Below are 14,967 nucleotides of genomic sequence, written 5' to 3' on the forward strand. Positions count from 1 at the left end.
GACAACACAAAGCACCTTTATTCTGGAGCGTGGACCCCAGAGGGCAAATCACGTGGATCCAGCAGGCCCAGCGGACGAGGCTGGGTATTCTCAGGGACTCCCCCCTCCCCCCACCCCGCCCCGTCCAGGATGTACAAGGCTGGGGGGTGGAAGGAGGGTGCCTACTTTTCCAAACCCCCAGACAGCTGCTGGGCAAACTGAGCTTCTTTGGGGAGTTTTGATCCGCTTTTTTGGGGGGTGCAGGGACAGGGACCACAGACAGAGGCACCCAGCTTGGGGCAAATGAGACCTGAATTGGGCTCCAGTCCCCCTGTGTCCAAGGGAAAGACTGGGGAGCGTCTGAGATCAGTGAAGCTGGTCTAGGCGTGTGAATTTAGCCCCCCACCCCCACCGCGCACCTGGGCCAAGGCCACCGCGCAGTCCGTTAGTGCATATTCATGGCCACTAGGGGGCAGCGGGGACCTGGAGGGGGGCAGGGCGACCTCCCCCTTGCGGCCTGTTAGTGCACGTGCATGGCCACTAGGGGGCAGCAGGGACCTCGGGGTGTGTGTGGGGGGGGGCGGGGTGCGGTGCAGGGCGACCTCCCGAGGGCCGCGTCTGCTGCCCCACGGCCCCATCTGGTCAGAAGTCCAGCTCTGGCATCAGGGTGTGCTTGGCGCGGCTGGGGGGCGTGGGTTCCTCCTTGCAAGTGTCGCCTGGGAGGGCTGGCCCGTCCCCGTGCTCGGCTTCCCAGGCTCTCTGCTGGGCCGGCCAGTCCAGGTGAGCCCAGCGGGGGTCAGGGCCCCCCACGACCTCGTCCACCAGAGCCTCCAGGTCAGGCGGGGGCGCGGGCCGCTCCACGAGGATGGGCGCGAAGGGCCCCACCAGCCAGGGCAGCGGCACGGCCTGCACCACCAGCTCCAGGAGCTCGTCCACGCAGGCGTGGGCCCGGGCCACGCTGCCCCGGCCCTCGGCCAGGGCGGCCGCCGGCACGTCGCCGAAGCAGCGGGCGTCGGCGAACGCGGACTGCAGGGCGTCCACGCTGCGCCGCACCTCGGCCACCTTCTCCTGGGCGCTGGGGGGCAGGCCCCGCACGCTGGTCTCCAGCGCGTCCATTGTGCCCTGCAGCTCCCGCATCAGACTCCGGGACAGGACCAGCGTCTCCAGCTCTGCCTGCGGGGGAGGGGAGGGGCCTGAGCGTCCCCGACGGGCCCCCCCCCCCCCGGACCAGCGCCCTGCCTCAGTTTCCCCACAGGGCACCCCGTAGGACCATCCGGCCAGCTTCCCCGTGGACACTCCAAACCGCTGACCTCAGCCCTTGGTTTGAGACGGCTGGAGCCCGGCCCCACCCCTCCCCCCCTCCCCGCCACCCTGGATAGATCCAGAACGCCCCCTCACACCCCCCGCCCACCCTCTCGCCGCCACCCTACCTGGCTGCGGCGACGGCCGTTTTCTGGGGAGCGCTGGCTCCAGTCCTCCCAGAGCTCGTGCACCTTCCCAGGGCGGGCGGGGGCAGTGGGTGTGGCCCCGCACTGCATGAGGTTGATCTGAGGGGACAGGGGCGGGGGTGGAGGTGAGGATCCGGGGGCTCGGGGGAGCCAGGACCCTAGCGTGGATCTGGTCTCGATAACCATGTAGAGAACATTCTTCCCTGCAACCTTCCCCTGCTGATCCAGCCTGGCCAACCGGCCCATTCTCTCCTCTGCTCTTGGCCAGACGCCGCCACTCGCGGTTCCCCCGTCACTCAGACTCACTTCGGCTACGCTGGCCGGTGGGCTGGGTGCGCTCCTCCCTCCGCCCCACACCCCTGCCTGGCTCATTCCAGTGTTTCCGAGCGGACGGAAGTCTTCCCTCCCTGCCTCCTGGCTGGGCAGATGCCCCAGCGCCTGGTATGTTTTTTCATCATGACCTTCATTCCCCTCCTGCACTTTGAGCGTCCTGACGAGGCCACTGTGCCTTCGGTGCCCAGGATGGGGCAGGTATTAGAAGACAAACAGGAATTGTGGTCCATCTGTACTCGAGTATTATTCAGCCTTGAAAAGGAAGCCCGTTCTGACACCTGACCTTGAGGACATGGTGTTCAGGGATAGAAACCCACTCGGGCGCTCATCGGCGCCCTCTGGTGGCCGCTGCGGGGACGACAGCCTGGGACCCGGACGGAGCTGGGGGACCAGGTGCCGCTTGGGGGGCTGGGCCTGGGGATGAGGAAGGGGAAGGGGACCTGTGGGCGGAGCCAGCATCCCGGCTGAGGTGCCTGGTGTGGGTGCGGAGAAGCGGGAAGCCGAGACCTGACCCCCCCCCCCCCACCCAGGTGAATGGAGGTTCGGATGTGGGAGCAGGTTGGGGGTGTCTGACGTCATCAAGCTGAGCCAAGCGGGAGCTCCCGCGGGCCCCTGGGTGGCTCGATGGATTAAGCTCTGACTTCCACTCAGGTCACGATCTCCCGGTTTGTGAGTTCGAGCCCTGCCTGGGGCTCTGCGCTGAGCGTGCAGAGCTTGCTTGGGATTCACTCTCTCCCTCCTCCCCTCCCCTGCTCGTGTTTTCTCTCTCTCAAAATAAATACAGTTAAAAAAAAAAGTGGGGGCTCCGTGTTCCTTTGGAGCAGGGAGGGACACACAGTGAGGGCAGAGTCTAGAACCTAAAAGCTGGGGTGGCTCGGGATTGGTGGCAGGAAAGCCAGGGGAGGGGTGTTTTCTTTCTCTCCTGAACTACGTTAACTACCTATAAATTCCAGCTCCTACTGGCTCTGCCCCCACTGAAGCCCCTTCCTGTCTCCCCAGGCTGAACCTCGACCCCCCTGAGCTTCCCCAGACGATGTGCCCTCTCCGCCCCAGCCTTGAACACACCGAGCTGCAGGCAGCTGAGCCCGGCTTTGCCTCCCCCGTCAGACCAGCTCAGGACCAGGTCCCCAGCTGGCACTCGACCCACGCTCACCGCCCGCATCACGGGGAGGAAGTGAACGGAAGGATCTCACCAACTCCAGTGTCTCCTGCAGCTGGGCCAGCGTGTCCTGGGCGTGGTGTTTCTTCTGCCTCAGTTTCCCCAGAGAGTGTTCATACGCCAGGTGGCGGAGCCGCGCCGACAGGGAGCCCAGGCGCACGAAATAGCCCTGTCGTCTCCTCTGCTCCTCCACGGACCCCACTTCCGGGCCCTCGGCCTCCGCTGCCAGGGCCGCTGGAGGACGGGCGGGGGGGATGGGGGTCAGCACGGCCGCCCCCGCCACGTCTGCTCACCCTCCTTGTGCGTCGACGAGCCCGCGGGCTCCGAAATTTATAGTTTTCCTATAGTTTTTAGGGACATCAACTCATTTCCCCAAACCCTATGACGTAGGCACTATTATTAGCCCCATTTACAGATGAGGAACACTGAGGCCAGGGGCGATGAAGCCCCACAGTCTGCAAGAGGCGGACCTGGGATTCCAACCCAGACACTCTTAGCCCCTCTATGAAACGGTCTGTTAAGAATATACTGGGGCGCCTGGGTGGCGCAGTCGGTTAAGCGTCCGACTTCAGCCAGGTCACGATCTCGCGGTCCGTGAGTTCGAGCCCCGCGTCGGGCTCTGGGCTGATGGCTCAGAGCCTGGAGCCTGTTTCCGATTCTGTGTCTCCCTCTCTCTCTGCCCCTCCCCTGTTCATGCTCTCTCTCTGTCCCAAAAATAAATAAACGTTGAAAAAAAATTTTTTTTTAAATTAAAAAAAAAAAAAAAAAAAAAGAATATACTATGGGGAGCTGGGTGGCTCAGCTGCGTAAGCATCCGACTCTTGACTTTGGCTCAGGTCATGATCTCATGGTTTGTGAGTTCGAGCCCTGCGTCGGGCTCTGCGCTGATGGTGAGGCGCCTGCTTGGGCTTCTCTCTCTCTCCCTCTCTCTCCCCTCCCCCATTCTCTCTCTCTCTCTCAAAATAAACTTTACTACACTTGATCTTAGCCAAAAGGCCAAGAAGCGATCTCTCAAAATAAACTTTAAAAAAAATCCTAAAAAAAAAAAGGGTATACTACAAACGCTTGGTACACAGTAGGTGCCTCATAAATGCCTCAAAGCCTTTCTGCAGAGGAGGGAGTGCATCGACATGTTCTTCTAGCCCCCCTAAAGCAGGGGTTGAGAGAAGTCAGATCGTCTCTGGGGTCAGAAACAAGATGTAGAAAACTGGAGAATGGTGTTTTTGTGTTTTGCTTTTTTAAGATTTTTTCTTTTTTTTTAAGTAATCTCTACCCCCAACGTGTGGCTCAAACTTACAAACCCAAGATCAAGAGTCACATGCTCCACTCACTGAGCCAGCCTGGAGCCCTGTGACAATGGTGGGGCTACGGGAACCGTATAAAGGGGCAGATGCCGTTCAGCCCAAGTGTTTAGTTTTTTTGTTTTTTTTTTTTTCAACGTTTATTTATTTTTGGGACAGAGAGAGACAGAGCATGAACGGGGGAGGGGCAGAGAGAGAGGGAGACACAGAATCGGAAACAGGCTCCAGGCTCTGAGCCATCAGCCCAGAGCCCGACGCGGGGCTCGAACTCACGGACCGCGAGATCGTGACCTGGCTGAAGTCGGACGCCCAACCGACTGCGCCACCCAGGCGCCCCAAGTGTTTAGTTTTTGAGGACCAGCCACAAATCAGGATTTGTAGGGCAAAATCTGATTGTTAAATGCACACAATGCACTAAAGCATTTTAAAGGCACTGCTTAGGCCAGTGTGACCATCGGAAGGGACATCCGTTTGAGACCGGGGCCCTCAAGTCTGTAAGCCCCGTACAGCCCTAGGGTCTGTGTGGTCTGGTTAATCGTAGGGGGTGGGGCGGGGGGCCGTGGGAATGCCCGGGGGGCTCAGGCCTGGGCTCCAGCCCCGTGTGGTTCCTCCTGAACTGCTGTGTGGCCCTGGGCAAGTCCCGGGCTTCTCTGATCCGTAACCTCTGGGGATGGGGAGTGGGCAGAAGGATTCGGGGGCAGGGTGGGCGCGAGCCGGGCTCACCGAGCTCGTCCTCGGTCATGGGCAGGAAGTGGTCCACCAGCTCCTCCGACTTGCCCAGCACGACATCCACGGCGTGGCTCACGGAGCGTTTCAGGTCCACACTCCAGCGGCGGCTCTGCCGGGCCAGGCCCACCACGCCCGTCACACTGCTGGCCACCGTGTCCTTGGCCGAGGTCACCACCTGCTGAGAGGGGTCCCCTTCCAGGTTTGGGCTCCCTTCCCTTCCCTTCCCCCAGCTCCTTGGGGCTGGGTGCCCAGGGTCCCTGGCCCTTCCTGGCTCTGGGACTCAGTTTCCCCTCTAAAACATGGAGGAGAGTAAAAGTTCTCCCTTACAGGGTCGTTGAAGGCGTTACCAGCACCACCTGGCACATAGTAAGTGCTCAGTAAACTCGGGTGCTGTTTATTATTATTACTTTTGGGGTTTTTTTCAATTTCATTATTCTATTCTATTCTATTCTATTCTATTTTTAAATGTAATTTATTGTCAAATTGGCTTCCATACAACACCCAGTGCTCATCCCAACAGGTGCCCTCAATGCCTGTCACCCCTTTCCCCTCTCCCCCGCCCCGGGTGCTGATTATTTTAATCTGGCTGGTGCGGTCTCGACCGGTCCGGTCCCGGAGGAGGTTACCCTGCTCCTTCCCGCCCCCAGCCCCCTCTAGGTCCCCACGGCACCGTCTCCGAAGGTTGCTGGAGAAAGGGCAACTTCTCTTCCAGCTTGTCCAGACCCCTGCAGGCGAGATTGTTCACGGAGGCCACTGGAGGGGGGAGAGTCAGGGAGTGAGGGAGGGAGACGTAGGGAGAGGCAGAGGGAGGCCCGGGCCACCCTGGGAGGGGCTGGGGACCCTTAGGGTGTGGGTGGGTCACCAGGCCGGGCCCCACCTGCACTTCCCTCCCCGCCTCAGCCCTGCCACCCGGCTGGGCTGCCAGCACCAAAGTGACTCCTCGCCCAGGGCCGGCTCAGATGCCCCAGAGAGCGGGCTCAAGGTCACGCACACTGGCTGGGAAGGAGGCGGGGGAGGTGACCCCCTTCCTGGGTCAGACGTGAGGCCAAGGGTCTTGTGCCCCCCCCCCCCGTCTGTCAGGTTGGACCCCTCAGCTGATCACAGGAGTCCGGGGGGGACGTGGGGCTCAGGACACACAGAGGCAAGGACAGAGAGGCAGGTGGGGAGGGAGATACCTGAGGTACGTCAGGCCACGAGGGAGGGCGTCAGGACACAGAACGAGGGGGCCACAAGCAGACAGCTAAGGGTGGAGGTCCAGGAGATCAAAGGCAGGACCCGGGGACGCGGTGGCGGGGAGGGGGGGTGCTCACGCTGGGGCTGCAGGTGGCTCAGGAGCGGCTGGGCGTGGTCCAGGGCACGGGCGGTCAGGTCACACACGCAGTGCTCGGCCAGGCGGCAGGCGGAGCCCAGCAGCGGGTGCCTGTCCTTAGCGGCACTGTAAGCCTCCAAGATGGCGGTGCACGTGGTCCTGACCAGGGGCAGGGCCACCACGCGCTGCACCACGTTCTGCGGGGACGGGTGGCATCAGCGGGGCCCGAGGGGGTGCGGGGAGCTCGGCCGCCCCTCGGTCCGCTGCCCTTCTCTGGGCCGGGTTGAGGGGCGAGCGAGCGGGTGGGGGGGGGGTGGGCTGCACGCTTAGCTTGGGGCTCCGGCCTCCCCATCTGTAAAATGGGTTTCTAGAGCCGGGAGATTCAAGGAGCCGACGTGCGCGAAGAGCTTGGAACGGGGACCGGTGCAGAGCATGTGCTGTGATCGCTGTCACTCGTGCTGCTGCCGTTGAGAGTGCCGAGGCGGTGGGCACAGAGACAGACCCGGGCAGAGACCCCGAGGTGGGGGAGGGGGAGCCGGGTGTGGCTGCAGAGAGGCTCCCCGCCCGGGGCCTCACCGCGCCCCCCCTGGGAGGTGGGTAGCCTGTGCCAGCAGCCCTCCCCCGCAAGGTCCAGCAAGGATGGGCATGGGAGGGGGCCCCTGGCGCGACACTGTCCCAGGAGGGACGGTCCCCCCGCCCCTCCCTGTGCCCCTGTCCTCGGGAGGGGCGGCCCCTCACCTGCCTGTCCTGCTCCCACAGGCTGTCTCTGGGGGGCCGCATAGGCTCATCTTCTGACATGTCGGCTGCAGACATCCTGAGGGGCAGGGCCGAGTGAGAGGGCCTTCCAGGCCTTGGGCTCTGTCCCGCTGGGCTTTGCGACCTGGGCAAAGTATTGTTCCCTCCGGGAACCTCCGTTTCCTCAAAAACAGAGTTATGATGCTACCCTTCCTCGCAGCGTCGTGAGGGACACGGACACTGGAGGCACAGGGTCCTGCACACACTTGCCAGAGAGCCTCTGGCAAGGTGGGGACATGGCAGGGGTTCAAAGCATGGGCTCTGGAGAGAGAAACACTGGGGTTCGCATCCTGCCGTTACCTGCTGTGTGACTTTGGGCAAGTGCCTTCCCCTCTCTGAGCTCTTTCCTCTTCGGCAAAGGAGAAGAGGCCCCTCTTACCCCTGTGCACCCCCCAGCTCCCCCTCACCTCCCCCCCCACCCCCCCCCGCCCCGGACAGAACTGCACACGCAGCCCCCCGCAGGGGCGGAGGTGGTAGCTGCGGGATCCCAATAAACCTAAAGATTGACAGGGAAACTGAGGCACCCAGAGGTGAGGTCCATGCTGCTTCCAGGACCACACATCTGAGCAGGCTCAGAGTGGGGAGTTCGACCCGAGACTCCCCGCTCGCTCGAAGTTCTTCCCCTCTCCCCACCCTGTGCCCTCAGGGCCCTGGTCGCCGCTCAACTGGGTCCTGAGCTTTAGCCAACTGGGCCAAGGGTCTCGGCCACCTGCTCCAGCCCTTCACCCCCCGCCCCTGTCACGCCGCTGGATCCTCTCCCGCCCACCCGATCAGGAGCCCCCAACCTGCGTGGTCCTCCGGGACGCCCCCACGTGGCACTCACCCGGGCGCGCGCAGCCACAGCCCCCGGCCGCCGCCGCCGCCGCCGCCGCCGCCGCCGCCGCCCCCCGACTAGGGCTCCAGGCTCGGCCCACCGCCGGTCCCGCCCGCCTTATAGCCTCCTGGAGGGGGGGGGGGTGGGGGCTTCCCTACTGACCAATGGGGAGAGGCCGTGTGGAGGCGTGGCCCGGGGGCGGGGCTCCAGCGACCCAGCCCACCCGCCCACCTCCCGGCGCTTCCCTGGGGTTCTCGCCGGCGCTCCGCGGTTGTCATGGTAACTTGGGGGGCGCTGGATGCCCCAGGATTGGACTACTTCCGTTGGCCAGGTTTGGCCACCCGTCACCCTGCCGTTGCCACGCAGACGGTGGAGGGCCATCACAGCCCCCACCCCGTCGCTGAGGAGTGACTTTGGGCAAGTCTTCAAGGCGTTTTTTTTTTTTTTCAACGTTTATTTACTTTTGGGACAGAGAGAGACAGAGCATGAACGGGGGAGGGGCAGAGAGAGAGGGAGACACAGAATCGGAAACAGGCTCCAGGCTCTGAGCCATCAGCCCAGAGCCTGACGCGGGGCTCGAACTCACGGACCGCGAGATCGTGACCTGGCTGAAGTCGGACGCTTAACCAACTGCGCCACCCAGGCACCCCTTCAAGGCGTTTTTATTTAGAAAAATCTGCCGTGGAACTCAGCCAGGATTCAGGCCGGCCCGTTCCCTTGGGTCCCCATTTTACAGATGAGCAAATTGAGGGACCCGATTCAAACCCCTCTCTGCCAGACTCCAGGCCCCTCCCTGGCTTTCGTCATCATACCTGGAATGACCACCAACGACCCTCCTTCCAGGGAGCTGAAAACACTGGGCATGTCCCCCCCTAACACCCAGGGGTCCCCCGAGTCTGACTCGGGCTCCAGCATGCCCAGTACTGTGTCAGCAGGTGGCTCAAGGTTGCGAGTTGGGAGAACACAGCTTTCAGCTTCGCCCAGCCTGCTCAGGCCTGCCCTGGGTGGCTATCCCCCTAGGTTGTCACCGGCCAGCATGATGAATTGTTTGGAGACCTGAAGCATCCAGTTTAATTTAAACCTTCCCCGGGACACAGCTGTGGCAGGAATCCACCGGTCAAATGACACTCTGGGCAACGGTCAGGGTTTTATTTGGAGTTAAGTCCTGGATGGGGGGAGGGAGAGGGGAAGCCACAGGCCATCATATCCCAACTGCAATCCCTTTAGAAGCTCTAGAAGCTTGTGTCCTGCGCCCCCAGGCCCTGGGTCTCTCCTCTTTCTTCTTTCCTTCTCCTTCCTCCTGGAGACCTAGGAAGTCAACTTGGGAGATGCTTGTAACACTGAATTCCAGTACGCCCAGTCCCTTTCCACAGTTATTTATTAACCCCTCCGTTCTGACCCCAAACTGAGTGATGCTGGCTAGAAGGCACCCCAGCCCCAGGCCCTGCATTCGGAGAGCCCCTCAAAGTGGGGGAGACAGAGCCAGACAGAGACAACCCCAGTGCGGCCAGGGCTGGGCCAGAGGGAGGCCGGGCAGGCTGGGGGCGCCTGGAGGCCAAGAGATCCGGAAAACAGGGAAAGGCTTTCTTGGGAGAGGGTACCGGGAGGCCAGAGAGCCCAAGATGTGTTTGGGGAAGCACGGGCCAGGCGGGTCCAGCCAGCAGCTCTGGAAAGCTGGAGGTGAATTCTTTGCCAAGTAGCAGGCAGCGTGCTCCCAGGCCTGTCTCCCCAGCCCAGCCCCAGGCCTCAGTGGGACTCGGCTGCAACCAGGAGCATCTGGCCCTTCCAGGCTTCAGGCCCAGCGCAGCGCGTCGCGTTCCGAGAGAACATCTGGTCTTTATTGGCCACAAGCCACCCGTAGAGGTCTTCTAGGTTCCCATCACAGATCCAGGGGTTACCAGAGATGTCAAAGCCATCCTTCATGTCCCGGGTGGGCCGCCCCAGGGACGTCCAGAGCCCCTTAGGTGTGCCGGTAAGCAAGTTGTTGGACAGATCCAGGAAGTCCAGCTGCCGCAGACCCTGGAGGGCGCCCGCTGCCACGGTGGCCAGCTTGTTGTCATTCAGGAAAAGGTAGCGGAGGTCTGGCTGGGGTGCCAGGAGCCCCTCGCCAAGCACCTGCAGTCCGTTGCCTTCCAGATGCAGCCTTTCCAACCGCAGGGGGCCTTTCAGAAGGTCTGGGGGCAAAGCCTTCAACTGGTTATTGCTGAGGTCAAGGATGCGCAGGGAGGTGACGCTGGCCAACAGCCCCGGGGGCAGGGTCTGGAGGCGGTTTTCGGAAAGGTCCAGATGCCGCAGGGCTTTCAGGCCAAGCAGCCACGAGGGCTCCAGAGCCTCCAGCTGGTTTTCCTTCAGCACCAGGGTGTGGAGAGCAGCCAAGGCCTGGAAGAGGCCGGGGGGCAGGCGGGCCAGGAGGTTGCGGGTTAGATCCAGCACCTGAAGCAGAGGTGCGGGCGGGCAGCAGGAACTTGGGCGAGAGGCTCTCCAGCTGGTTGCTGGACAGGTGCAGTTCCTGGAGGCGAGCGAGGCCCCGGAGGGTGTCGTCTGGCAGCTGCGTGAGGTTGAAGAACTCCATCACCAGGTAGACGGTGTCGGCTGGGAAGCGGCGGGGGATGTGGGCAGGGGGGTGGCAGGAGACGGAGCTGCCGTTGACCGCACGGGACACCACGCAGGCGGCACGGTTGGGGGTGACCTCCTGGGCGGAGGCCGTAGACAGCAGCAGCAGGAGCAGCGTTCTAGAAAGCCGGGAGTCCAGGCCTCCGGGGCTGCGGGCAACGACAGAAGAGACACCCGGCTGGGTGAAAACGTCCCCAGAATCAGCCAGCCCGTTCCTGTCTGCTACCTGGGCCCATGCCACCGCATCGGTCCCCGGGACGAGTGCAGTCACCTCCTGTTCCTCTCCTGGCTTCCACCCGCACCCCTCACAGCTGCCAGAGATAGCTGTTGTTCCAGAGAGAATTCGAACTCTCTGAAGACTGCGTTTCTCAGTCTGACCCAGAAGTGTTACCCGCCCCCCCCCCCCCAACTGCCAGCCTTGACCCAACGGGTTGTTCATTATTTACAGTCACATGTGCTAATTCCTTCTGCTCTAGCTTGTTTTCTGGGTCATTTCTTACCTCCCCGGCTCCATATGTTGAAGGCCGGGGCAGCGAACTCCTACTTGTCCTGCAAAGCCCCGGCTCCGATGCTCCCTTGCCCAGTGAAACTTTCTCCGACTTTCCCAAGTTGTCCCCTCTGGGAAACTTTCTGCCCTTTCTGCCCAGCGCCGGCCAAACAAGGTTACTTGCTGTGTCCAGCTCTATCTTGCTCCAAAGTGCTCGAGGGCAACCCAGGGCTCCAAAGGGAACCCTGAACACAGAAAGCGCATCCAGCTTTGTGCAGATCGGAGCAGGCATTTGGCCCTGGGGTGGGGTGGTTTACAGGCGGCACCATAATCCTTCCAGGGCTGGGCTTCTGCCCCTCGCGGTCCCTCCAGCAGGCCTCTGGTGGGGTGTTGATCGGGAGGCGTTGGTGGGCCTCCCGCTCTCTGTGTGGCCCGTGGAGCACTGCTGTAGCAAGTGTGAGTGACAGCGAGTCTGTCCACAGTTAGAGCCTGTCGCTCTGTTCCAGCCCCTGGGTCTACATCTCGCCCCGTGACCTCCGTGCATCAGATGGAGTTCTGCCCACCATGGGCAGGGTGGGGGGACTCACCTGTGCTTTCGCTGTGGCCTCCGAGAAGACATGATGGCCTCCCCCTTTTCCATCTGGGCTCGCTCAGCCCGGTGAGGTAGCCTTATACCTGCCTGGACTGGGGGCAGGGCCGCCCGCCCCAGGGAAGTCCTCACCCACGTCCCGTTCCCGTTAGTGGCTGGACCTGAGCCAGGCAAGGGAAGGGGGGTGGTCAGAATTGCAAAATTGCTTCCTGGCAGGGGAGGGGCGTGCTCCCTTCTCTGCCTGCTTCTACCTGGTGTTTCATCCCCCTGACTCCTGCTTTTGGGGGGTGGGTACTCCCAGAGTCTCTGGGGCTGAATCCTCACTTCCTCCCACTCCAGGAATCAAGGGTCACGTTTGCAAGGCTCCGTTCCTGGGCAGGGGAGGGACAGCTCTCTAAGCAAGAGCTAGTCTTTGCAATAAATCTAAGCAACCAGGAAGTTCAATGGAAGGAACAAAGAGGAATTCTAAAAAATAGAATTCAAAAGGGAGTGATGCCTAAAGTCTCCACAGTCTTCAAACAATGGCCTGGGAGGGACTAAATCATGCTCCGGCTCCCAGCTCTATAGAAACTGCTCTAGGGGCGCCTGGGTGGCGCAGTCGGTTAAGCGTCCGACTTCAGCCAGGTCCCGATCTCGCGGTCCGTGAGTTCGAGCCCCGCGTCGGGCTCTGGGCTGATGGCTCAGAGCCTGGAGCCTGTTTCCGATTCTGTGTCTCCCTCTCTCTCTGCCCCTCCCCCGTTCATGCTCTGTCTCTCTCTGTCCCAAAAATAAATAAACGTTGAAAAAAAACTTAAAAAAAAAAAAGAAAGAAAGAAACTGCTCTGTTTTGTGATCTTAGGCGAGCCCTAACCCTAACTTTTCTTGGCCTCGGCTTCCACATCCGTGAAGTGGAACTCAAGTCTCCAAGGGCCCCTTCTGCTCTTTCTTTCTTCATCTGAAGGCTAATGAGCTCTTTGTTTGGGGTCTCCCTCATTCCCTAATAAATGCATCCGGAAGCTACAAATGTGCCTTTGAGAACTGCTTTGGCTGCATCTCACGGGTTTGGTTACTCAGCGCTTTCATTCTTGTTGGGTTCTAAACATTCAGGTGTGATGTGTTAACTTTACATGCCCCTGGACTTTGGTCACGCCTGGCCATGGCCCAGTCTCTCCACAGCCCAATCTCTGAAGAGTTTTGTCTCGAGCCGTGAGAATGAATGTGAGTTCTGTCTTGTGGGCACACAGATTCAGAGACATATGTACAAGCTGACTGTGACAGGCGTAAAGAAAGACGGGTGAATACCCTCATGAATACACAGATACAGATACAACACAGAGACACAGACAAAGCAGGACAGAATAACAGACCCGTTGAGATGGACACACAAAAACATATGCACAAAATAGACAAAGGACCCGAATAATAGTTTCCCGAGGAGGACATGCAGATGGTCAACAGGTACATGAAAGGTTCTCAGCCTCAATCATCCGCAGGGAAATGTAAATCAAAACCACAATGAGATACCACCTCACACCTGTCAGATGGCTATTATCAAAAAGACAGAAGGGGTGCCTGGGTGGCTCATTCGATTAAGCATCCGATTTTGGCTCAGGTCATGATCTGTGGGTTCGAGCCCCGAATTGGTCTCTGTGCTCACTGCTCAGAGCCTGGAGCCTGCCTCGGATTCCGTGTCTCCCTCTCTCTCTCTGTTCCTCCCCTGCTTGCACTCTGCCTCTCTCTCTCTCTCTCTCTCTCTCTCAAAAATAAACATTAAAAAACTTCTTTAAAATAAAAAAAAAAACTAGAAACAGAGTAGAATGGTGGCTGCCTGGAGCTGGGGGTGCAGGAAATGGGGAGATGTGGGTCTAAGGGTACAAATGCATGGTCACAAGATGAATACATCCAGGAGTTGTAACGTACAGCCCGGTGACTATCATTAACGTTCCTGTATTACATACTTGAAAATTGCTAAGAGAGTAGATCTTTTTTTTTTTTTTAATTTTATTTATTTTGAGAGAGTGGGGGAGGGGCAGAGAGAGGGAGAGAGAGAATCCCAAGCAGGCTCTGCACTGGCAGCGAAGAGCCCAACTCAGGGCTGGATTCCACGGACCTTGAGATCATGACCTGAGCTGAAGTCAAGAGTTGGACGCTTAACAGACTGAGCCACCCAGGCGCCCGGTGGGTGAGTAGATCTTAAATGGTCCCATCGCGCGCACACACACACACACACACACACACAGAAGTACCTGAAATAATGGATGTGTTAACCTTTCATGGTGCGATATTGGCATGTATCAAACATCTGAAACTTACACAATGTTGTAGGTCAAACCTCTCCCGCGTTCAGGAGAAGCTAGGCGATGTCCTCCGGGTGTTTTGCATGTGTTTACTAGGCTAACAGTCTCCTCTGGGACAAGGGGGAGCCAGATCTGTCTCGACCACTGCTCCACCCCCAGAGCCCAGCACACAGTAGGTGCTTCATCGGAAGCGGGCGGGAAGGAAGGGGTGTGAACCCTAAAGGCAAAATGCTACAGAGATCTCTGAATGTGCAATCAGAGCCCGCCCCTGCTTCAAAGCCTCGGGTGGTTCCCTGTCCCACTTAAACTCCATCAGGCTGGGGGGAGGAGGATGGGGAGTTAATGTGTAACAGAGGCAGGGTTTTAGTTTGGAAAAGATGAGAAAGTTCTGGAGATGGATGGTGGGGATGGGTGCCCAACAGTGTGAATGGACCTCATGCCACTGACCTGTTCACTTAAAAAAAATTTTTTTTTAATGTTTACTTTTGAGAGAGAGAGACAGAGCACAAGCAGGGGAGGGGCAGAGAGAGAGGGAGACGGAATCCCAAGCAGGCTCTAGGCTCTGAGCTGCCAGCATGGAGCCCGGCGCGGGGCTCGAACCCACGGACCTTGAGATCATGACCGGAGGCCAAGTCAGATGCTTAACCAACTGAGCCACCTGGTCACCCCTGAACTGTGCCCTTTAAAACACTTCCCATGGTGCATTTGAATTCATGTGGATTTATGTGGATTTTGCCACAATAAAAACATTTTTTTACGCTCCTGATCTGTGGGGCCCTGCCTGCCCCGAGCCCTGGCCCTCCTCTCCCTCCTGATCTGCACCTGCTCCTGCCGCCTCCCCTCCCGGGGCCGCCGTGGCCACCTTGCCCCCTCCTCCAAGCGTGTTCCCACGTCCCCCACATTGTTCCCTCTGCCCGCACGCCTCCCCACAGCTGCTTTCTCACTCAGCACATCTCAGCTCAAGGGTCACCTCGACAGGCCCTCCTTGGCCACCCCCCACACCCTCACCCTCTACCTAGCACATTACCTGGCCTTTTCCCCACTGCACACATCACTCCTTCAAATCCAGTCCTAATTTGCAAGTACAGGACCGGTCGCCCCAACTAGGCTACGAACTCCATGAGGACAGGGATCT

At 59.9% G+C, this 14,967-nt stretch overlaps 2 protein-coding genes across 4 annotated transcripts; both read right to left on the bottom strand.

Moving 5' to 3' along the window:
- On the bottom strand, nucleotides 1-8,011 carry PLIN5 (perilipin 5). Of its 3 annotated transcripts, none has more exons than XM_045491588.1 (8): nucleotides 7,877-8,011; nucleotides 6,997-7,138; nucleotides 6,260-6,455; nucleotides 5,620-5,702; nucleotides 4,944-5,124; nucleotides 2,954-3,153; nucleotides 1,410-1,526; nucleotides 1-1,152 (listed from the first exon to the last, which is right to left on the bottom strand). In XM_045491588.1, the coding sequence occupies exons 2-8, from the start codon at nucleotides 7,069-7,071 to the stop codon at nucleotides 622-624; spliced, it is 1,383 nt and encodes a 460-aa protein (XP_045347544.1). In that variant the 5' UTR covers nucleotides 7,072-7,138; nucleotides 7,877-8,011; the 3' UTR covers nucleotides 1-621. The 3 variants fall into 3 exon arrangements, with proteins under 3 accessions (XP_045347544.1, XP_045347546.1, XP_045347545.1); XM_045491590.1 differs by having other exon boundaries at nucleotides 6,997-7,072; nucleotides 7,877-7,979; XM_045491589.1 differs by having other exon boundaries at nucleotides 6,997-7,314; nucleotides 7,877-7,900.
- A 1,216-nt stretch (nucleotides 8,012-9,227) lies between these two features.
- Nucleotides 9,228-11,687, bottom strand: LRG1 (leucine rich alpha-2-glycoprotein 1). The gene is given in 3 exon segments (XM_045491591.1): nucleotides 9,228-10,321; nucleotides 10,323-10,629; nucleotides 11,555-11,687. Coding segments are annotated over 3 exon segments (1,068 nt in total). The 5' UTR covers nucleotides 11,608-11,687; the 3' UTR covers nucleotides 9,228-9,613.
- Nucleotides 11,688-14,967: the final 3,280 nt, after the last annotated feature.

This window comes from Leopardus geoffroyi, chromosome A2 (genome assembly GCF_018350155.1).
Source record: "Leopardus geoffroyi isolate Oge1 chromosome A2, O.geoffroyi_Oge1_pat1.0, whole genome shotgun sequence".
NCBI lineage: Eukaryota > Metazoa > Chordata > Mammalia > Carnivora > Felidae > Leopardus > Leopardus geoffroyi.

Bases quoted from the DNA above. Each gene is read 5' to 3' on its own strand.
- PLIN5 (XM_045491588.1), bottom strand. From the start codon at position 7,071: ATGTCTGCAGCCGACATGTCAGAAGATGAGCCTATGCGGCCCCCCAGA. The intron at 6,456-6,996 runs GTGAGGGGCCGC...CCGTCCCCGCAG, and splicing joins TGTGGGAGCAGGACAGGCAG to AACGTGGTGCAGCGCGTGGT. The intron at 5,703-6,259 runs GTGAGCACCCCC...TCCCCCCTCCAG, and splicing joins GAGCCACCTGCAGCCCCAGC to TGGCCTCCGTGAACAATCTC.